The 22,526-nt window shown below is 44.7% G+C and overlaps 1 protein-coding gene across 1 annotated transcript; it reads left to right on the top strand.

The window, feature by feature from the left end:
- Window positions 1-255: 255 nt before the first annotated feature.
- Window positions 256-22,157, top strand: LOC141476717 (transitional endoplasmic reticulum ATPase). The gene is made up of 17 exons (XM_074165522.1): window positions 256-408; window positions 5,326-5,437; window positions 5,819-5,991; window positions 7,086-7,228; window positions 8,194-8,324; window positions 10,446-10,577; window positions 10,995-11,097; window positions 12,977-13,110; window positions 14,059-14,194; window positions 14,927-15,039; window positions 15,603-15,767; window positions 15,878-16,000; window positions 17,190-17,402; window positions 18,808-19,116; window positions 20,613-20,768; window positions 21,121-21,275; window positions 21,690-22,157. The coding sequence occupies exons 1-17, from the start codon at window positions 392-394 to the stop codon at window positions 21,793-21,795; spliced, it is 2,421 nt and encodes an 806-aa protein (XP_074021623.1). The 5' UTR covers window positions 256-391; the 3' UTR covers window positions 21,796-22,157.
- The last annotated feature ends 369 nt before the right edge of the window (window positions 22,158-22,526 follow it).

Below are 22,526 nucleotides of genomic sequence, written 5' to 3'. Positions count from 1 at the left end.
TGCCCTGTAGAACAGCCACGGCAGGAGCAGCACTGCGATTGGCTGACAGGTGTTGCACTTGGCTCGTGACGATTGGGAAGGGAAAGGAGAGGGGCGGGGCGGAGGAGGGAGGGCGTTCGTTCTTTTTTTTTCCTCGTCCCCTCGCTTCCGCCTCTCCGATTGGCTGAGGCGCTGGCCGGGTGGAATTTCCGATTGGTCAGCGCACGCTGTTGCTAGGCTGGTGAGGCAGCGTAGGGCGGGGCTTCTTCTTCCGATGAGTCGGCTCTGAGGTTCAGTCAGCGCGAAGCGCTTCGATCTGTCGCCACCGCTGTGAGCCTGTCCTGAGGAGCCGCCGCCTGCCCTGAGGAGCTGCTGTCGGCCGCCTCCCCTCGCCCCTTTCCCCCCCAGCGCCATGGCCTCAGGATCTGAGTAAGTGTGGGCCGCCCGTCAGCAGGCCGCGGCCTAGGCCCTGCCGCGGTGGTGTTGGGCCCGGCTCGGCCTGCCTCTCCTTACTTCGCCTCCGTGCGGCGCGGCGCTGCCTGGGCCGGGCTCGGTGGCGGGCCCGATTCGACCTCCGATCACGCTGTGTCATGCAGGTTGTGAGGAGGTGGGGGTGGGGCCAGGAGGGGGATGGGCTGCTCCGCGCGAGCCTGGCCAGGCGCGTGCCCGCAGGGGGGCCCCGCGCGCCGCCTTCCCTCCTTCCCCCCCCCCCCAGCCGGGCCTCCCCGGGAAGTGTCGAGTCATGGAGGAACCGAGGCCTGGTTAGGCTGGGCCTCCCACTGGGTCCTGGTCGTGCCTCCCCCCCCCCCCCTCCGCTTCTTCCCCGGGGCTGTTCCGCCTGGGCTAGGCCTCAGCTAGGGAGGGCTTTGTCTTCCTGGTCCTGGAGCGCCGGGAAAAGCAGCGAAGCAGCTGGCGGGGCAACGAAGGGGGGAGAGGCATATCCCGGTCTCCTCCCCGCAGGCCCGCAGCGGCCCTTGAGTCGGGACTAGAAGTGACTTGGCATTAGAAGAGGCGGATGTGTTGTGCCGGTCTGGCCTCTGTGGCAGCTGAGGCAATTGGCTATATTTTCGTCTCTAGTGTCTTGCCTCACTCTGTTTTCAGTTCCAGGCTGAGGGTCATCTTTTGATGAGTTGAGAAATACTGGTCTTTCAGCTCCCAGCCCACGTGTGCAAGCCACTTAATTGCCTCTTGAGAGGAGTAAAAATAGAACCTAAAGATAATTTCCTAAATTCAAGAATACTTTTAAGTGAATTGTTGGCCTCACCAGAGGCACTTTCAGTCCCTCTAGTGTCTGTGGTTTATCTTATTTTCTTTTGCAACTCCTGCAATTTAGACCTACTTGGTCCTACTAAGTCAGCTCCAGCAAGGTGTGCCAAGAATTTCGTTTCTGTGGTAGAGCTTGTGATGGAAGTGATGGTCTTAAAGGCATATTTTGAGTCTGAGCAAGGTGAACAGTGTCTTTAAAAAAAAAATTCTACTTTTGCAAAATTGTTCTCACCACATAGGAATCAACAAAATTACTTTGCAACTGAAAAACGGTTACTTTTTAGTTGCGATTTTTGGGTCAATGCTGTTGGCAGCCACCTTGCTGAATTGAGCTTTAGCTCACGGAGTAGCATTGCAAGAGCTAATAGAGTGTGGTTTCTGAAGAGATTCTTGTTTTCATGTGCATACCTGTCTGAAACAGTATTTGAGAACTTGGCATCTTAAGTGGGGGTATGAACTCACTGCTTGGTTGTCATGTGCTATTCCAGTAAGTGGCTGCAATCATCGGATATTTCACTCATTTGCTTTAATGGATAAAATGTTTTATGGATTTTTTTTATTTTTTTTAATACTTACCTGGGAAAAGTAGTTCAGTTTGTAACATAGAGGTTCAGGGCGGTAAAAAAACATTGACAGGTTTTATCTAGGAAGGGAGTTCATGAGGATATTGATAAAAAGGCACACCAGCATACAGAAGGCATGACTGTTTTCACTTTTGTTACTCAAGCTGGAATCATTTTGAGTTGGTGACTTTTTATTGTATATTTAGCACAGACTTCCAGGAACAACTTAGTTCCTTACTTTATGTGGAGCTTCAGAGATTGGTAGTCATTTTCAGAAGAATCAGTAATTACTTTCTGTTTTCACTCTTCATATTGTCCACCACAATGCATAGCCTCTGGGCATTATCACGTGCTGAACAAGGGGAGCTCTGACACAGAGAAAAATGATGAAGTGATGTAAGTTGTAAAATATATCTCCTCGCCTCTTCCCTGTGTCAAATGGGGCTATCGAACTGCTTTACTGAGAGAAAAGGGGGCTAAGGATGGAAACTGGGAACCTGTTATTGTTGGTCTAATTTTATTCGTCTTGTGCTTTATACGCAAGTTTGGCCATTAGCTGTGCTATTATGTTCTTGCTTTTGGCCTCTGTCTAGGGGCAGGCTTTTGATGCAGGCTTTGAATTTCCTTTTAATTCCAAAACAGCTCTAAAGCTACATTCTGTGTTCAGTTTATCTCTCCGTTGAGTTAGTGAAAGAAAGGTGCAAGAGGGAAAGTGAGTGTGTGAGGGAGCTGACAAAAGGGGTGAGTAGGGGAGATGATCTAGAGGATTTGCACCAGGTTCTCTCTGACAGGAAACTCATTGAGGAGCTTTAAAAATTACCTAGGTTAGCTGTCTGTCCTGCCCTTTTTTTACCAGCACATGTAGGAAAGTTGGCAGGAGAGAACTCCAACCCATGCCTTAGGCTTTCCTGCTAGGTATTTTCAGTTCAGGCTCTCCTTTCCTGATGCACAGATGTCAGGGATTGTCTGAGTGTGGTTGAGGTGCACAGACATGTTTTGTTTCATCATCTCAATTACAGCATGAGGAACCCCCAGGAGAGATGCAATGAGGGCAAATGGTGATAATGAATATTCTAAACTGATAACTGAAGCTGACCCCATGCATTTTGATATCTGCATGCTGTTTCTTGGAGACCTTTATTCCATTTTTAATGTCTCTAAGCTTTTCAATTGCTTTAAGTGCAATAATGTACCGACAACATTGATCCGGCTCTTGCTTCTTACTTAAGGCACTGCAGATTCAGTTCTTCAGTACTAAAACTTCTCACATTCGGCAGAACTAAGTGGACCTTTTGCTGCACTGTTCAGCCCTGCTGTGTGTCGGGAGGTATCTGAACTTATTTTCCAGATTTATACAGCTTTTGGTTTATTGAAAGTTTTGGTCCGAAAGCTTCCACTTGTTGCCCAATTCCTCTTCCATTTATTTTTATCTCATATCACAGACCATTTTTTAGACTGCACAGCAATCTCTGCATCCTGAGGGACAGCCACTCAGTTTCAGTGACAGTTTATGTAGCCAAAGTCTGGCAGCAGTTTCTTATTAAAAGCCCTTTGGATACACATCTCGTGCAGAGGGATATAATTCACGTTCACACTTTGAACAGGCTAAATTGTTTCTTTCTGGTGTCCCTTAGCTCAAGTTTTAAAATCTACCTGCTAAATTAATTTCCAGTGTCCAGGAACTAATGCTGAGGCAAGGTCCTTACAGGTGGGTTGTTGTTTTTATCCACTGCTTTAACCACAAGATCCTGTCTGGCCTGACAATGTATTGGTTTCAGTTTTCTTATTGCTCTCTGTTTCCTGGAAATCCCAGACCTTTTAGGACTTTACCAAGACCACATTTTAGGTTGAAGATGGAATTCATGAGCTCCTTCCTGGATGTATCCAGCAGCCTTTCTTGTCTCATTTTGGGTTTAGAGAATGGATCTATAACATTTCACATGGTTATTGAAAGGGATGGATGTTGATTTCTTACCTCTTGCACTCTTTAATGAAGAGAGGAAAAAGGTGACTTTGCCAGTGCTGGCAGTCCTGGAAAGACATGCTTTACAACTCCTTCTTTTGTTCACTTAAAATAATGTTGCCTCTCATTTCCAGCATGTTTCCTATGCTACCAGGGCTTATGCAAAGCTTGAAAACCTTTTGGAAACAAGCTGGCTGCCCTCATAGGCTTGCTTGGTGTTGTTCCCCCTTTTATGTGACGGAGAAAGGAGCCAATACCACATAGTCTGTCTTGGAAAAACCTTTGTCTTGAGGGGTGGGAGGACCTTGGGTAACATCACACTGTAGGTATGTCACCTCTCTTTGATGAACTTTTAAAAATGCAGTGAGCATGCCAAGCGATGCACTGCTGCCACAGTCTGCGTTCGTGCTGTGTAGCTGCTTGCTCTGCCAATTCCACTCAAGGTTTGATTTCTTCTGGTTATTTTGTTCCTAAAACAGCAAAATAGAGCCAAAGTGTACAGCCAACACAGTTGTCCACAAAGCTCCCTATTCTCTGCTGGTGCTTGCTGCTTGCTTAGGACAAAGGAAGACTTTTATTTTTTTCTTTTTGGTGAGAATCAAACCAAACTGTGCAAAATTTTCTGCTCTGACATTCACTGGCACATCTGGACTACTTTGAGAGAGTAGTCAGACACCCACTAAGGGAAGTTACAACAGTCTGCTGCTGTTGTGGTTGGCTAATGTACAACTTCCAAGAGCTTCTCGGGAATCAGTTGGTTCAAGTTCATATTTCTTTCACGAAGTGAATCATGATTAGATTTTGAAGGAAATCACTTAATCTGCCTTTCTTTTATTTCCTTCATTTCCTTGCTGTTTGATGTGTTCCATTTTGTCAAGGAAAACAAATTATCTGTCATATTTCTTGTGGCATAGTGGGCTAGAGCTGCAGTGACTCCTGTGAAGGTATTATGGAAAGGTGCTTATATCCTGAAAAAAAGAAAACCCCATTTTTCATGAGCACTTGAATATTTCTACTGGCTTGCTAGGTTTAACTAATAGGCCTCAACAGGCTAAACTCTTACAACTCTTCCTGTCAGGGGAGCTGCAGCATTGTTCTTTAATTCCCCTATTTATCTGGGATTTTCCACCAAATAGACTTGAACTTTTGTTTCAGTGGCAGTGGTTACATGTGATTTCAGATGAGTCTGACGTTCTTTTAGGCAAAATATCTTGCAGTCAGCAACATCTCACTGATCACTTATTTTCATAGATAGCTTCATAGCTATTTCCATTTGAGGCTAGTAAAGTTATATTTAGTTATATTATAGTTATATATATTATTATAGTTATATATATATATATATAGTTATATTTAGTGACAGAAAGCATTCTGCTTTGAACTCCTGAAACTGATGACTAGGAATAATATTCTCCTTTGTCTTACAAATGAGTATAGTTTCTAAAAGACAAGGCAACAAAGAAATCTGTAAAAAATGGAGAACAAAACAGGAGGGTGGCTGGAAAGGGGGGAGCAATATCACTTGGACTTGTTAACTTCTGTTTTCTTTGCCAGTTCTAAAGCAGATGACTTATCAACTGCTATTCTGAAGCAGAAGAACAGGCCCAATAGGTTAATTGTTGACGAAGCCATCAATGAAGACAACAGTGTTGTGTCACTATCCCAGGTGCGTCATCTATAAAAGCCAAGCATTTAATCTGGTAATATGCACAAGCCGTTGCTGTCTATTAACTTGAAATGTAACTTTGCAACATGAATAGAAGTATTTCTGTCAGAAGCTGCAGCAGTTACAAGTGAGGGAGGTGGGTTGTCTTGTTTTCTAACACTCTTTCATGATAAAATATATTTTGATTCTCAAGTTTTAGGATTCAGTTGAGCTTGTGCCCTTAGTCTGGCTTCAGGATTAGCTCTTGACTGGTGTAGTGGGAGCCTCTGTCTTTGTAGATCTAGTATATCACTTCCAAGATGTAATTCTCCAAAATCAAGTAACTCTCCTTCAAACACTTGTTTTGTCAAAAGCTTGTTCTTATGCTGTTATTGTTTACAGGCAAAAATGGATGAATTGCAACTGTTCAGAGGAGACACTGTTCTGCTAAAAGGAAAGAAGAGGAGAGAAGCGGTCTGCATTGTTCTGTCAGATGATACCTGCTCAGATGAGAAGATTCGCATGAATAGGGTTGTTCGCAACAACCTGAGAGTGCGCCTGGGTGATGTGATCAGGTGAGGACTAGTTTGCTAACTTGCGTATCCCTGAGTTGCCTAAATAATTTGTGTGCTGGCTCTGAATTGATTCAGTCTGTAGCAGAGACAGGGTCTGCAGGAAGCATTACGTCTTCCAGAGGAGATCACAGAAATGTTTTCAAGTGTGTGTCTTATATCGGGGATCTCAGTTTACTTTTGCATGTGTTTCTGGCTGTATGCATATTCAGATTAATACTAAAAAGTGATACTGAAGATTCTTGAAGTCTTTTCAGGAACTTCACAAGCCCAGGTCCTGTTATTAAATTAAGTAGTTCCAGTAACCCCACTGTTGTCTTCCCAAATTTACGTTGTCAGATGAATTCACAAGTTTTTCCTGTCTAAGCAGTAAGCAACATTGTAATTGATCTCATAGTATGGTTAGCTCAAGCACTGAGCTGCTCTATGACAAACAGAAGTTAAAACTTGCTAGAAATGAGTGACAAAAACATGAAACAGTCAAATAGCAAGATTAAAAATCCTTGAAGGTTTTTTTTTTTATATTCCAGTGTTTTATTATAAAACATTCTATGATGGGAGTGGGGGGAAAAAAAAGTGTGAGCATTTCTTAAACATAAAAATGCTAATTTGCAAGCTTAAATATGTAAGGGCTGACAGCTCTTCCTCCTGAGCATCTTCCTAATCTGGAATATTGTGCGTGTTCTGAGAAAATTGGAGCCTGGTTTCTGACGTTAGACTTACTGGAGTGATGTCTGGAATAATCTTAAAATGCAAAATGTGTTTCATATGAACTTTGTAAAGGAGAGGAACAAGTCTGTTCCACCCATCTCTCTACCACTAGAAAATGCAAGTTTTAAACACAACTGTAGTTGGAACAGAATAGTGCTTTGAGCCAGTCTGTGGATTTAAAATAAAGATGAATCCTTACTTTAACCTGATGTGAGGTTACTGTTGGAGTAATTTCTAGTGTGACAGTTCAGCCTGCGCTCTCCCCTTCTCTGCTGGGACTGTGTCTGTAGTGGTTCTCAGCATTCCAGAAGGGACATCACTGCCTTTTCCAGACTTGGGTGCAAGTCCAGGATGATATGGCTAACTAGAGATTTCTTCTGTTGCAGCATCCAGCCTTGTCCAGATGTGAAATACGGCAAACGTATCCATGTACTGCCAATTGATGACACAGTAGAAGGGATCACAGGGAATCTCTTTGAGGTCTATCTCAAGCCGTACTTCCTGGAAGCATACAGACCCATCAGAAAAGGTAATAGAATAGCACCTGTTATTGAAGTCCTGATGGCAGTGAGTGTGAGCTAGTCCTGAGACTGAATAAAGAGAATTTCTAGAAGCTTGCACAGATCTCCACGAAGCATTAGACTGACATCTGTAGGGTGAGATTTTGCTGGTGCTGATTTTAATTTTTTCCCAATCTTCAGAAGAAAGGGTGATATCTGTTGCTGGTTGGCAGAGAAGCTTGATAGTTCTCCTGTGGTTTTTTTGCTACGTGGGATGGGAGACCATCAGAAAAGGCTCAGATAGAACTCCTGAGATTTTTCTCCTGAGTTGCTACTACTTGATGGGATAGGGGAGTTGCCCACATATTAATCAATTGGTTGGATACACTAGCCGGTACCCTGACTAAATTAACTTTTTCAAAGTAATTTAATTAATAACTGGGAGAGTGCATAAAAAAACAAATATACTTTGAGTTGTGCTAGTAGTACTTCTGCTGGAACAAATAGGTCCTAATACAGTATAAACACAAGTTGAAGTTATCCAGCTTCTGTAGCCCAGTTTAGCCAGGAGTCATAGTGCAGTATTATATATTATTCTGCTTCTGGAGACAACCAGTTATAACAACATCAAAATGAATTTTTATTAAGCTGGGGCTTTTTTTTCTGTTTTAGAAATGTTAAATTGAAACCGAATGGGGAAAAAAATGTGATTCCTTGAGTTTGTGTTTTGTATTTAGGCAGAATATTCTTTTCTATTGCTTGCTGGTTTTGTTTGCTGTTTGTTTCAGGATGAAATTTGAGAACTTCAGCTGCTACAAATCTAAATGGTGTTTGGGTAGTCACAGTACATGCAGCTCTTGAGTTTGAAATGCAGAGCGGTGTTAAAAATACCAGCAGTGTATGCCTATGTAACCCACTTCCTTGTCCTCTGGGGCTGCTGGTAGTACAAGGGTTGACGTGTTGCAGCAGGCTACTGAAATGTGGGGTTTTACAGGTGACATCTTCTTGGTGCGTGGAGGGATGCGTGCAGTGGAGTTCAAAGTGGTGGAGACAGATCCAAGTCCTTACTGCATAGTGGCTCCAGACACAGTGATCCATTGTGAAGGAGAGCCCATCAAACGAGAGGTGAGCAGAATCCTGCCATGTGGTTGTACTGAATCCCCTCTGTCTGAAATCTGTTTCAGTGACAGTCCTTGAGAGCAGCAACATTTGCAGTTCTGTTTTGGCATTTTGTGTATTGAATGTAGTGATTAAAACCTCTGGTTTCAGGAGATGAGCTGCTGCTGAAGGTAGTCAGAGAAATGTGCTTCCAGTATCTTTCCTCAGATGCTGAGATATCTCATCAGCAAACCTAAGCATTGGTGCTACCATACTTTGGTAGCAGCTGGTTTTGCATCTGCTTTCAGATATCTCATGCTGGACTTAAATGCATCTTTTAATTCCAAAGTTCTCTTGAGGGAGGGCTTACAGTGTTGCTAGATTTCATGCCATGTGAAAAGAAAGCAATTAGTGCTTTTTTGGTGAGAAATTTGAAATCTCTAAATGGTTGGGTTTTAATTCCCCCCCCCCCTCCAGTCCCTTAAGGTATCTAGTCTTGAGCGTCCCAAGCTTGAGGCAGCCCAAGTGGATTGTCTGTCAGGTCTTGGCCACCTTACTGTTACAGAGTAGGAAATTTCAGAGAAATGAGCTAAGATGGTTGTATACTTGACAAAGTAAGTGCCTTTTTACTACCTGCAAATCAGGGTGAGTGCTAGTTTGCAGTTAGTTGCCTTCTGAAAAATTCATCGCTATTTGACACTTGTGAGATTGTCTGTGCACCGGATGAGTCCAGTTTGGGCTCTTCAGGACATAACAGACAGGAGCAAGTTCAGCCAAGGCCACCAAAATGTTGAAGAGCTGGAGGTCAGAATGAATGAGGAGCAACTGGGAGAGTGGGTTGATGCAGCATGGAGAAGGGAAGGCAAAAAGGCGGTCTTACTGGCAACTGCCTGATGGAAAGGGGTGGATAACCAGGCTCTTCTGAGAGCTGCGCCCAGGGACAGGACTTAGAGGCAATGGCACAACCCTGGAGCGGACAGGAACCTCCAGACCTGGAAGCCTTCAGCCCTTGATAGGGCAACCTGCTTGAAGTAGTAGTTCCTTTTTGTGGGGTTTGGACTGAACTCCTCTGAGATTCCAGGCTGTGTCATTTTATTATTTTATTGTGGCCTAATGTTACAGATAAATAAGGCCAGCAGAGATTTGGACAGCCAAATGAATGGATGCTGTAGAGCTATACTGAAAGAATTGGTTACAGTTGGTCTTATCTTCACATTCTCTGTTACTTTGAGTCAATCCCAAAAGAAAACACTATGTCAGAGAACTGTATGGTAGCTAGAGTATGTTAAGTAGTTAGAAATATCACTTACAGTTTAAGGAATAAGTATATTTTTTATACTGGGCTTCACTGTCAATTGTTATCTCTGTTAGCCACAGAGGGTCACACAACTTGTTTTGCACTAGAGTCTGTAGGGGTCTTGGCAACAGAGGCTGTCATTCAAGAGGGTGGGTTTCAGTGAGGTCTAAGTATGTGCAGGCATTTCCCTTTGCACGTCTGGGAAGAGAGATGTGTGAGCTGACACAGGCAGGACGCAGAAACAACCACAAAACCATGTATGAAATGCAAAGAGTAAATTTAATCTCGATACCTCACAAACCAGGGGATCTCCGAAGCAGCGCCCAGGCAGAAGCACACAAGTGGGAATTCAGGCACTGCAGAATTCGGTCCTTGATAGTGTTTTTGCTTGCAAGAGAGTCTTTGTGAGAGAGAGACTTCGAACCTGCTGTTCTTGCCTGTGTATCAGGGATTCAAGCAGATGTAGTTTTCCACTGTGCTTTGATCTTCTCTGACAGCAGGGCAGGAATCTCAAGCATGTTTGATAAGGTGCCCCTGAGTCCATCACAGGCCTATGTTATCTAAGCGCAAATGTTCTACTTGTCAAGCTCATAAGACTAAACAACGATTAGTGTGATATATGTGTTTTCTGACACCCCAGGCGTTGAGCGTGTTTACAATCTTCCCTTGCTTTCCCATGAGAGAGCTAAGAAACAATTGTAGAAGATACCAGGAAGACTTGAAAGCGAGAATCTCAAGACAGCAAAGAAATGGCAACGAGCAAAAATCTGGATTCCTGGGTTCTGTAGACCGGGAGAGATTGTTGAACAATTGTTTTCACTCAAATGTTTAATGTATTTCCTTCTGGGTAGGATGAAGAAGAGTCACTGAATGAAGTGGGCTATGATGACATTGGTGGCTGCCGGAAGCAGCTGGCTCAAATCAAAGAGATGGTGGAACTTCCCCTCCGACACCCTGCACTCTTCAAGGCCATAGGGGTGAAGGTAAGTCCCCATGTGCATCAGGTGGATGAGTGGGCTTGCCCTTGTGGATGACTCTTGATGTCAGAGGTTTTTGAGGTATTGGGAGGGGGAATAAGTAATTTGGGGTGGGTTTTTTTAATGCTAGTGTTAGGAAAGTATTTCCTTACATGTTTTGGACACATTAAAAGTACAAAAGTACTGGCAACTTGCAAAGCAGATGGACGCTTTGAATCAGCGCTGTCAGTTACTGGCAAGGGTTTTTTTTGTGTGTCATGCAAAGTAGTAAGGGTATTGATAGCAGTGCTGGGATGGCAGCTGTTGCATGAGTTTACATCACAATTTCGGACTGGCTTTATCAAATGCTTACAACTTCGCTGTGAAGCTACTTAAGCATTCAGACACTAGCTCACCACCTAAGTCCCTTGCCTTTGTCCTCAGCCTCCACGTGGGATCCTGCTGTACGGTCCTCCTGGCACTGGTAAAACACTGATTGCCCGAGCAGTAGCAAATGAAACGGGGGCTTTCTTCTTCCTGATAAATGGTAAGTTTTGTGGCTGCTTTGGCCCCAGATATGCTGTGTGCTCATTTCATCCATCTCATGATAATGAATGGTATTAATAGGGCTTATAGAACCACATTTTCTCCCTGACATCCTTCCTTACCTCTTTGAAGTGTGCCTCTGGGGACACTTAGAGGCCATTTGTGTGGAAGCGTCTGTACACTTCCCTTAAGCTTGATGGTTTTGTAGCAGGCTGGTTGGAAAGAGACAGCTTTGCGATGCAGAGACTTGGAGTCTGGCTGAGTGTTCGTTTATGTTGGTGAGGGCAGAACTGGGAGTGAAGTGGTGAGATTATTCTATGTATGTGGGTGCAGGACACTTGTTTCTGTTGCTGCCAGCGTGTTCCATTCAAAAAAGAAGCTGGTCTGCTGTGGATTTCTTTTTTCCCCCTCAAGTAAAGCACAAGACCTGTTCTGTTTCACATAACACTAATTGGGAGGAACTGTCCTGAAAGCTATAATGAGTACCTTGGGACTTAGCTACAAGTGACAGAACCTCCTATTGATCACTCTTCACCTGTAGCAGTTGAGATGGATGCTGGCTTATGTCCAGTAAGGACCAGATTCTGAATTTTCCTCGCTGTTTTTCTGTCCCATTTTACAGTCAGTTCTGGAGTAACTGAACGTTTTTACTTAAGGAGTGCTGCTTTTTTTTTTTCTGATTTCAGTCACTTAGACCCATGAAGGTGAAAGCAAAGGAATGTACAGCACAGCATAGCAGTGAGCAGCAGTAAAGTGACCTGCTTTGTATCTCAAGATATCAGATGTAAATGGACTGTTTTTAACCATATGTCGCCCTTGTCATATACTTCCTAAGCGTGTGAAAGGTGTCACTGCATGCTAATGAGCCAGATGTTTCTTTAGACACTTGTATTTCTATTGCGTGATAAAAACAACATTGTCAGAATTAGTGATGCATTCTCTGTCTGCTGGTCCCAAGCCTGGAGCTGCAGGCAGTGTTGTAGACAGAGCTGGTATGAATTGGTGAGTTACTTGTAATGAAACACTCTTAGTACCTGCCTGCACCAGTGGCTCTGCAGCTGACATACTTCAGTCAGCTAGCACCTTTGCACTCCCGAGGGTCAAGTTTCTTTTTCTTGGATCTCTTAGAAGCATGTTTTTTTTCTTCATTACCACTCCCATCAGCACGATGGAAAAATCTGTAAAAACAGAATAAATTTATGAGCCTGCACTAGTGTTCAGCATTGTAGGAGATCTCAGGGGAATGCTGTCCTTCCTTCTGGGATTGATGTGCTTACACCTTTTTACCTTTTTTTTTTTTTTTTTATTCTTTGAGAGGAGATGGGTTTGGGGTTTTTGGATTTTTGGGGTGGTGGTGGTTTTTTTTGGTGTGGTTTTTTGTTTTGGTGTGGTTGGTTGTTTTTTTTTTTTCTTTTAACTCGTGGGATCTTACAGAGGTAAATGTATACCTGTGTAATGCAAGCTAAAGACAGCTTCAATATCTTACACCTTTTTACTTCCCTACCGTGATAATTCAGCACCATTTAATTTGATTGCTTCTCTTGCAAGCTAGGACTGGCATTAACTGTGTGTAGTGACATATTACAGAGAAGCTCACCAAGTGTGAAATAGGGTAAGGAAAGAGGCAGTTAAAGGTAGCTCATTATCTAGTGCTGCATTCTGTTAGAGTAAACTGAAAACACCAGGGTAATAATAGAAAGTAATTCTGCATGCTGTTCTTGCCTGTTCAGCTGAAAATTTAGCAAACTTGGCTGATAGTATTTGCTTTTGCTTGAGAGATAGATACTCCCATGTGAACGTTATATTAAAAAAAAATTCAGCTGCATGCCTTGGGGCTAGCCGCCTCTCTTCTGCGTGCCACAGTGCCGTTATGTTTTCAGGTCCTGAGATCATGAGCAAACTGGCTGGTGAGTCTGAGAGCAACCTGAGGAAAGCCTTTGAAGAAGCAGAGAAGAATGCTCCTGCCATCATCTTCATTGATGAACTGGATGCCATTGCTCCTAAGAGAGAGAAGGTAAAGAAAGCCTGTATAAGGTTGTCACGGGCAGAGTGATTAACTTCACTCATAAGAGAGTAGTGAAATATTTATTAAGGTAAAACACTGATTTAACAAAATCAGTAGTAAATGCGACAGTGTTTTACGAGATTCGATGGCAAGGTATGCTTGGTTATTTACTGCATAGAGGACAGGGTCAGACAAGCTGTCAGGGAGACCCTCCCGTTGAGTCAGAAAGGACCCCCTTGCTTTCTAAACTCCTTCTCAAAGAGGAGTCTAGGTGCGGCTGGATCCAATCCTAGTCCCAGACTTGGTCAACGGTTTATGGCTGAAGGATTATATGTGCGCAATCAACCCTCTATATTACTTAGCTAAGATTTCAAAGTTTAGCATGCTATTAGTCACTTACCGAGAATCTGTTGCGGCAAGGAATCTCTCAGCCTCGAGGAGTAGAACCTTAAGCGAGCATCCTCACAAAAGGGGAGATCCTGGTGTGCAGCCGCTGCCATACAGGAGAGCTCCAAGTGCTCTTGGGCTGTCCACTATTTATAGAGTGAGATAATTGACCTATAGCCATATTCTCATGGGGAACAAAATTTCTAGGTCCCCACTCCAGACAGTGTTTTGGCTGTTGCCAGCCATCCCCCAAAGTCCAGGTGCAACTCATCACAACTCCCACTGATGGTTATGGCTTGAGCAGGAGCTGGGGGGGGGGGGGAAGCACACTGCCACAAAGGTAAAGGAGTATTTTTTGGTATCAGCTGGTGTGAATCTCTGCATTTGACTTCAGGGTAAAGCAGTATTTAACTTAACGCTTGAATTCAGTTGGATATCAGAAGAATCTGAAATAGTTCATGATGTTTCTTAAGACCTTGTGTCTGTTACATCTGTCTGCTCTGGTACATTACTAGCTCCTGTGCTGTGTTTTAGAGGTTTTGGTCTAATCATTACTTTCTCTCTCCGTAGACGCATGGAGAGGTAGAACGTCGCATAGTGTCTCAGCTGTTGACTCTTATGGATGGACTGAAACAGAGAGCACACGTGATCGTTATGGCAGCTACCAACAGACCTAACAGCATTGACCCAGCACTCAGGCGATTTGGTAACCACAATTGCCCCTTTTTTTTTTTTTTTTTTTGTGTATTAGATACTTTGTTATGGGCTGTGCTTCAGGGGCCTTGGAAAGATTGAGCAGAAATTAATATTAAAGATCTTCTGTGTGTTACATAAACTATTGGCTTGTCTCCAGCTGCTTGTTTGAAATTCATTTATAGGCTTCCAGCCTTTGGTATCATTTTCTGTGCTTTATTAGGTTAGAACTTGTAGAAATAATGAAATACTTGAAGGGTAGCATGCAGTAATACATAGGTTTCCTGCCTCCTCGGATATTGGGGCAGTTCACATTTTTCACCACTTGGGTAATGCTATGAAAGTTCTGAAAAATTCAGTTTCTTGGTATTTGTGGACTCTTGTGCTGAGGACACAAAGGTAGGAATAAACAAAAATGTCTTGTGGTGCGTTGGTTAGGGGAAGCATATTTTCTTATAAATGAGGCTCAGAAAAAAACCCCAGAAATCCTCTGTGTTTATATAATCTTGAATTCTAGTTAATACAGTAGTCTCACTTTCCCTAAATGGCTAAAGCTTTTCTTCCTCCTCTGATCTGACTCTGCTACTGGGCTGATAAACGCTACAGAGAAACCCAAAGCCTCTGGCATTTTCTGAAATGGTATGTGTTTGTGGCTCGTCATCATGTTCCTCTGTCAGAGGAAGGCAGCAACTGCAGCTCCTTTAGTTTGCAGAATCAGCAGCTCAACATGTTTTGTACTCCCCAGGTCGTTTTGACAGAGAGGTAGATATTGGTATCCCAGATGCTACTGGGCGCCTGGAGATCCTGCAGATCCACACAAAAAATATGAAACTGGCTGATGATGTGGATCTGGAACAGGTGAGTGGCAAGGAAAGCTTGTCTCTGCTCATTTAGGACAGCGTGAAACTGGGTGAATGTGTGGTCTCTGGGCTTCCTTCTAACTGGTTTACCAGTGACCAAAAATTCTCACTCGCTAGTGAAGAATGGCATGGCTAAGTGAAACAAACGTGTATCAGTTCAGTCTGGAAGTGCCTTGCTATTGTCCTCCTGGGTTTGTTTGCTGTGGCATTCTCTTTAAAAATAAAGCAAGCCTGAAACAGCGCTCACAGAGCTGGGTGAACATTGTAGTGATACTGGATGGTTACTGTAATCTCTGTCCTGAATTAAGAACTGCAGTCCTCAGGGTTATCTTTCTGCACACCACCTGAATTCCAGTTGCAGCTTTGATCTCAAGTAGGGGGTGGAACAGCAGTGTCTTTGCCTGTTAAATATGTGATAGCGGTTGTCTTGAATTTGCAGCAGAGCACTGATGTTCCTGTCCTCCAGAGTTTTGTTGCACCTCTGAGTGAGTGACCAGAGCATGCATTGCCCTTGCAGAGTGCTTGGTTGTATCCCTGTGAGTCATAGTGCTCTGCTTTCAGGTGGCAAACGAGACCCATGGCCATGTTGGTGCTGACTTGGCTGCTCTTTGCTCAGAAGCTGCTCTTCAGGCTATCAGAAAGAAGATGGATCTCATAGACCTAGAAGATGAAACCATCGATGCTGAAGTGATGAACTCGCTGGCTGTGACCATGGATGACTTCAGGGTAATGCAGGAGTGCCCCTCTTTCTTTTGGGTGCAATGTCTAATTACTTATTTGAAGCGTGTGAACATAACGTGTTAGAATTCATATAATGCTGTTTCTTCTAATGATAGTGGGCTCTGAGCCAGAGCAACCCTTCTGCTCTTCGAGAGACTGTGGTGGAGGTGCCACAAGTTACCTGGGAAGATATTGGTGGTCTAGAAGATGTAAAGAGAGAACTCCAGGAACTTGTACAGGTAAGGGTTTCCAACAGATTTTTACCTAGTCGGGTTGAAAAATAATTATAATAATTATATATAATAATTATATAATAATAAATTTATAAATGAATTTATATTATATAAAAATATATAATAATAAATATAATATAATCATAAATATAATAATAATAAAATCCAGAACCTCTTCACATTCCTGTTTGGGCTGTGAGCAGGGTAAATGCAGAGTTTTTATGGTATTTTCTTGTAATGGACTGAAAATACCATGCTGTTCCATCTTGGTGAACTTAGGGAGAGTAAGGTGCTGGGAAGCAGCATCAGGCTTTCTTTAGCTGAGTCTACAGTGACATCTTGAGTGGGTGTTTTGCTACATGCAGAAACAGCAGCAGTTCTGCTTCTCTTAAGTGGAGACCAGCAGTGGGACCACTGCCGAGAATCCTGTTACATGGTGGCTTTATATGCCAGAAAGTGGATCAAGATTCTCGTACAGAGAGCCTCTGAAAGGCTTTGCATCAGCATTGGCATAGAGACAGGTAATTGTGAATCTATGAAGGGAGAGCCTGGAATGAAGTCATGAATTGTCTGTGGAATCTTCTGGTGCCTACCTGCATTGGGGTGGTTTGGGTTTGATACGTCCCTGCTTTCAGTTGGCACTGTAGAAACAGCCTGCCTGTGAATAAAAGAATCTACTTTTCAGTCTAATTTTCTGGCGTTGAAATCGTCCTCCGCAACAAGGTCAGAGATAGGCAATAAATGCTCACATCAGACATCTTGCCTGTCTCTGGAGAGCAAAGCAAATAGGTTAGATAATGAGCTATTCCCTTTTGCTTCTGCAGGGCAGAGTGAAGCTGGGGTTAAGTGTGCTGGAAAACTATCTGAACTGGTACTTAGTTCATAGGTGGAAATAGATTGTTTAAGGTAGCTTTACAATTTAGCTGTGGTGCTTTTAAAACCAGTGCCCATTTAAAAACTCCAGTGGCACTGAGCAGGCAGAATCTTGTGTTTAACCCACCAGAAATCTCAAGTAGTATTTCTGGTAGGAGCAGAAACAAAACTGATCTAGTGAAAGATGTCCCTGCCCATAGCAGGGAGGTTGGACTAGATGATCTTTGAAGGTCCCTTCCAACCCAAACCATTCTGTGATTCTAAGGTACAGACCTGTTCTGGCTTATCACAAGAGGTTTTTGTTTGTTTTGTTCTCCTTCAGTATCCTGTGGAGCACCCAGACAAGTTCCTTAAATTTGGCATGACCCCATCGAAAGGGGTTCTGTTCTATGGGCCACCTGGTTGTGGTAAGACACTGCTGGCCAAAGCCATTGCCAATGAATGCCAGGCAAACTTCATTTCCATCAAGGGGCCAGAATTGCTCACCATGTGGTTTGGCGAGTCTGAAGCTAATGTGCGTGAGATCTTTGACAAGGTAAGTGTATCTTCTACTCCTTGTGCTATGTTTGTGCTTAGGTACCCCCAAAACACTGTCTCCACTGCGCCTGTCATACTGGCCTGGTTCTTGTTTGTGTGTTTTGTGTTTTCCCCACTTGCACTGAGAGCAGAGGCTGCTTTCCTGATGTTAGGGACTTAATCCTCTTTGGCAACATAGCTATGCTCTAGTGGGAGGTGTCCTTGCCCATGGCAGGGGGGGTTGGAACTTGATGATCGTTAAGGTCCCTTCCAACTTCAACCATTCTATGATTCTATTTAAATGGTTTTCTCCTGCTGCAATTTGTATCTCTTGTTACTGGATGCCCCAGTGTCTTAGCAGTGAGGCTAGCATTAGGATGGCATAGATATCCTCTGCATCCCTGAAAACTTACTTTGACACCTCATTAGCCATCACCTTCTACAGATTTTCAAAACATGCTGTGGGTTCTTCTTCTGCAGTTGGACTAGATGATCCCTTCCAACTGAAATATTCCATTCCATTCTTGTCCTGCAAAATATATGGCTTAGAAAGGAGCTCACTCCTACTGCCCAGTTCCCCCATAGATAGTGTGACCTCCTGTCAGTGGAGGATAATCCTCCTGGATTATTTTAGGAATCCTCACTCCTGTGGTCAGGGAAGGTGCTTAAAGAGCAAAGTTGGAAGGAGAGTGAGAGAGAAAAATTTAGGTTGAGAGGGAACCTCAGAGGCTATCTGGTCCAGCTGTTTGTCCAGAGCAGGGAGATAACTTGGAAATTCAATCAGGTTGCTCAGGGCCTTGTATTCTGAATATGTGCTAAGGATAGAGAATCCCTGACCTCTCTGTACCTTGTGCTAATGTTTGAGCTCTCTCATTGTGAAGAATATTTTTATTTTTTTTTCTTCCTTATTTCGAACTGGATTTTTCTTTGCAGCCATTTGTGCCTGTGGTCTTTCATCCTTTCACTGCGCATCTTGAAGAAGGATCTGGCTTTCTTTTCCCTATAACTACCCATTAGATAGCTGAAGACAGCGATTGGATTTCCCCCTTCCATTTGATATATCTCACCTACTGATACTTGAGTACCTAAATAACCAGTTGACATCCCCAGATCTTGCAGGGAGAGTTCTGGTCCAGGCAAATTTGCTCCAGCTTTCCCTCTAGGCATTGGAGTTACCACCCTTCTGCTTGGTTCACAATGCTCCTAGCTTTGGGGAAATACAGCTGCTGTTCAGGATAATTTAATTGAGGGTTTGTATGGCAGGAGACTGTTCTGGAGCAGCTCCTCCAAGCTCTCCTTGTGGCAGCAGTGCTCTGGTACTCCTCTGAGCTGTTTTAATTGTAGGGTAGGCTTAATGTGAAATCAGCATGCTCCTCGTCTGGTGGTATTAACATGGAGTAATTGTTACCATTTGCTTTTTGCAGGCCCGCCAAGCAGCCCCTTGTGTGCTCTTCTTTGATGAGCTGGACTCCATTGCAAAGGCTCGAGGTGGGAATATTGGAGATGGTGGTGGTGCTGCAGACCGTGTCATCAACCAGATCCTGACAGAGATGGACGGCATGTCCACCAAGAAAAATGTCTTCATCATCGGTGCCACCAACAGGCCAGACATCATTGACCCAGCCATCTTGCGCCCTGGCCGCCTGGATCAACTCATCTATATCCCCCTGCCTGATGAGAAGTCCCGGGTTGCTATTCTTAAGGCCAACCTGAGGAAATCGCCAGTTGCCAAGGTAGGATCTGTGCCCTGACTGTGTCTGACTTGGGTTTGCTACGTGCTGCATATGCTCCTCACAAGCTGTGGACAGAGCAGAGGGCTGGTGACTGCTCCATGCAGTACAGAGCTGGGAAACCTTCAGTCCCTGAAAGATGGAAATGAAGAGGTAGGGGAAGGCTTGAGCTCTGAGACTAGGTATCAACAAAGCTAGGTGTTAGTGTGTAAGCACAGTAAGTTTTATCACATAGTGGAGTTCTGCCCACAGTGTGGGAACAGGAAAGCCTGTTATGGCAAGATGGAAAAGATTCTTGTGCTCTGAAAGAAAAGGAAATGTAGAAAACAGGGGTGGGAAATGGAAATTGAAGAGGAACCATTGCAGTTAATTGTTGCTGAACTCTGTCATAGGCAAGAGCTATGTCCCTTGCTTGGGGAGCAGGCAATAATGCAACTGACAGTTAATCAGAGAAAAGCAGATGTCAAGTGAGCGCTCAAGCTATTTTATACCAAGTTTACCTTTTCCTTCCCAAGAGCACCTAAAAGCTTCAAAGGAGGTTGCAGTACTATTCCCTCAGTTGAGGGGAAGGAGGAGGAGGAGGTTGGTTGTCTTGGTCTGCCTGTGCCCCATCTCCATTTCCACTCTGACAGTGTTTCATTTGACTCCTAATGCTGAGATCTGAGCAAATCATATCCTAAATCCACAAGTCAACCTGCCTCTTCTTGAGGGTGAACAGTGCAGAAGCATTTTCCCCCTCTACTCCATTCTCGTGAGACCCCACCTGGAGTACTGTGTTCAGCTCTGGAGCCCCCAGCATAAGACAGATATGGACCTGTTGGAGTGGGTCCAGAGGAGGGCCACGAAAATGATCAGAGGGCTGGAGCACCTCTCCTGTGAAGACAGGCTGAGAGAGCTGAGGTTGTTCAGCCTGGAGAAGAGAAAGCTCTGGGGAGACCTTATAGCAGCCTTCCAGTACCTGAAGGGGGCCTACAGGAGAGATGGGGAGGGGCTCTTTATCAGGGAGTGTAGTGATAGAACAAGGGGGAACAGTTTTAAACTGAAAGAGGGGAGATTTAGATTAGATATTAGGAAGAAATTCTTTACTGTGAGGGTGGTGAGACACTGGAACAGGTTGCCTAGGGAAGTTGTGGATGCCCCATCCCTGGAAGTGTTCAAGGCCAGGTTGGACAGAGCTTTGAGCAACCTGATCCCTGCCCATGGCAGGGGGGTTGGAACTCGATGATCTTTAAGGTCCCTTCCAACTCTAACCATTCTATGATTTACAGCTGCTTCATGGGGTCTTGCTGGGTGTGTGGGGAGTGTGGCCTGTCTTTGTATGTGGTTAACTTTTCCCAAAACCAAGAACCTTAATAGCTCATCCTTTCAAAATTGGCTGAATTTAAGGCAACACCTTGATACCATGAGATCTAAAGACACCTGTTTGTCACCTGAGGGTGTAAGGTGTAAAGGACAGGCCTCTCTTGGTTTGTTTTTGTGTTTGTTTTTTTTTCTGCTAGGATGTCGACCTAGATTTCCTAGCTAAGATGACCAATGGCTTTTCGGGGGCTGACCTGACAGAAATTTGCCAGCGTGCCTGCAAACTGGCCATCCGTGAGTCCATTGAGAGTGAGATCAGGCGAGAACGTGAGAGGCAGACCAACCCTTCTGCCATGGTGAGTGGAGCACTGAGCTTTCCCTGCTCATGAGACAGGCAGCCCACCTCTGCCCATGGATGAGGCAGGATACGTTCCTCTCCATAATCCTCAGATGGCTATCAGCACAGAGCGTGGAGCTGGAGTACTTTGTTCTCATCTTGTGGGAGGGTGAGGCCCTCCTGGGGTGCCTCATTGTCAATATTGTTCAGAAGTCCCCTTCTGCAGCTGTGAATCAGTCTGCCACAGTGTCCCTCTCCAGCTTGTACTTTGGTGGGTGCTGGAGCATCCTGGCCTAGAGGGAGGCTGTGGGTGGCTGTCAGGCTGCAGAGTTTGGGCACACAGCTCACCTGGGCCCTCTGTCCTGCTGCAGGAAGTGGAGGAGGATGACCCAGTTCCTGAGATACGCAGGGATCACTTTGAGGAGGCCATGCGCTTTGCTCGACGTTCTGTCAGTGACAATGACATCAGGAAATATGAGATGTTTGCACAGACTCTACAGCAGAGCCGTGGCTTCGGCAGCTTCAGGTAACTGTGGGGGAGTAGGGGGAGGGCAGCATGGCTCAGCCAGTCCCAGAACAGAGTACCAAGGCAGCTTTCTGTTGGATTCTGGGTAACAAATTCCCTCTTTGCCACGTTTTCCCATTCTCCTCAGCATGTACAGCAGCCAGCTGAGTATGTGGTTAGGTGTAGGCTGTGCTGCAGGTCAGTTGTAGCTGCTCTGTTAGTGCTGAAGTCCATCAACCCTTTTTTCCTTTAACACAAGTGACATCCAGCAGCCGTATAAGCCTTTTGCGTGACCTGCCATAAGGCTTCATCCCATTTCTCCTGCCTGTCCTACTTGTTACCAGGGTGTTGGCATGGAGGGAGGGGATTGTGCTGAGCTGTGAGGAGGCTTTTGAACAGCATCTCTTCTCTCCCCTCCTGCACCACTGTATGCAGGTTCCCATCGGGTAACCAGGGCGGTGCCGGTCCCAGCCAAGGCACAGGAGGCGGCAGCGGGGGCAACGTGTACAGTGAAGACAATGACGATGATCTCTACGGTTAACTCACTGTCCTCTGGACCAAACTCCACATCAGGCCACGTTGTACAGGGAAAAAATCCAATGACTCTCGGCTTCTTCATTCCTCAGTCAAAACAGTGTAGCTGCATGTCAGAATTTGTACAGGGAATCTTTTCTGCAAACACCAATCCAGACCGGTGTTCAGTTGAGGGGCAGACAGGGAATTAACAAGGAGGGGAACCAACTTAATTTCTGAGAAACTTCTGTTCTATTTGTGGCAGAATCAGCAGCTTTAGCAAAGAGTACAATGCTAGCCTGTACAAAATAAATCCCACAAAAATAATAAAAATCCCACAAAACCCTAGCCAGGCCCTGGCAATTCCTTTGTGTGGGGCTCGTGCAGTGTAGCTTGTGCTGCCTTTATAAACCCTGTGTCTCATATGCTATCTGAACACTCCTCGGTCTGGTGGAGCCCATCTGTATGCATGTTTCCCTGGTGCGTTTGAGGTTGCTCTTCATTTTTATGCCTCTTAGCCCAAGTTAACAGAAGAAACTGGTTTAGCAGTCTCCCCCCTGCCCTAATTTGGCAGGAAGCACAAAGTAAGAGAGCCTGGTAGCCGGTATCTCTTGCTTCTCTGATGCTGGCCTTGAGCCACTGGGTCTCCTGCTGCTTTGGTTCCTCTGCAGCAAAGAACTTCTCCAGCAATCCCTGTTTCATCTGCCCTGCTTGAAGGTAGGCACAAGGGGGCTCTTGGGCTGTCTTTGGAATTTGTGG

This window comes from Numenius arquata, chromosome W (assembly GCF_964106895.1).
Source record: "Numenius arquata chromosome W, bNumArq3.hap1.1, whole genome shotgun sequence".
In the NCBI taxonomy this organism is placed as follows: domain Eukaryota; kingdom Metazoa; phylum Chordata; class Aves; order Charadriiformes; family Scolopacidae; genus Numenius; species Numenius arquata.
Note: the sequence above shows the minus strand (reverse complement) of the source record. Positions and strands in the feature narration are given on the sequence as shown.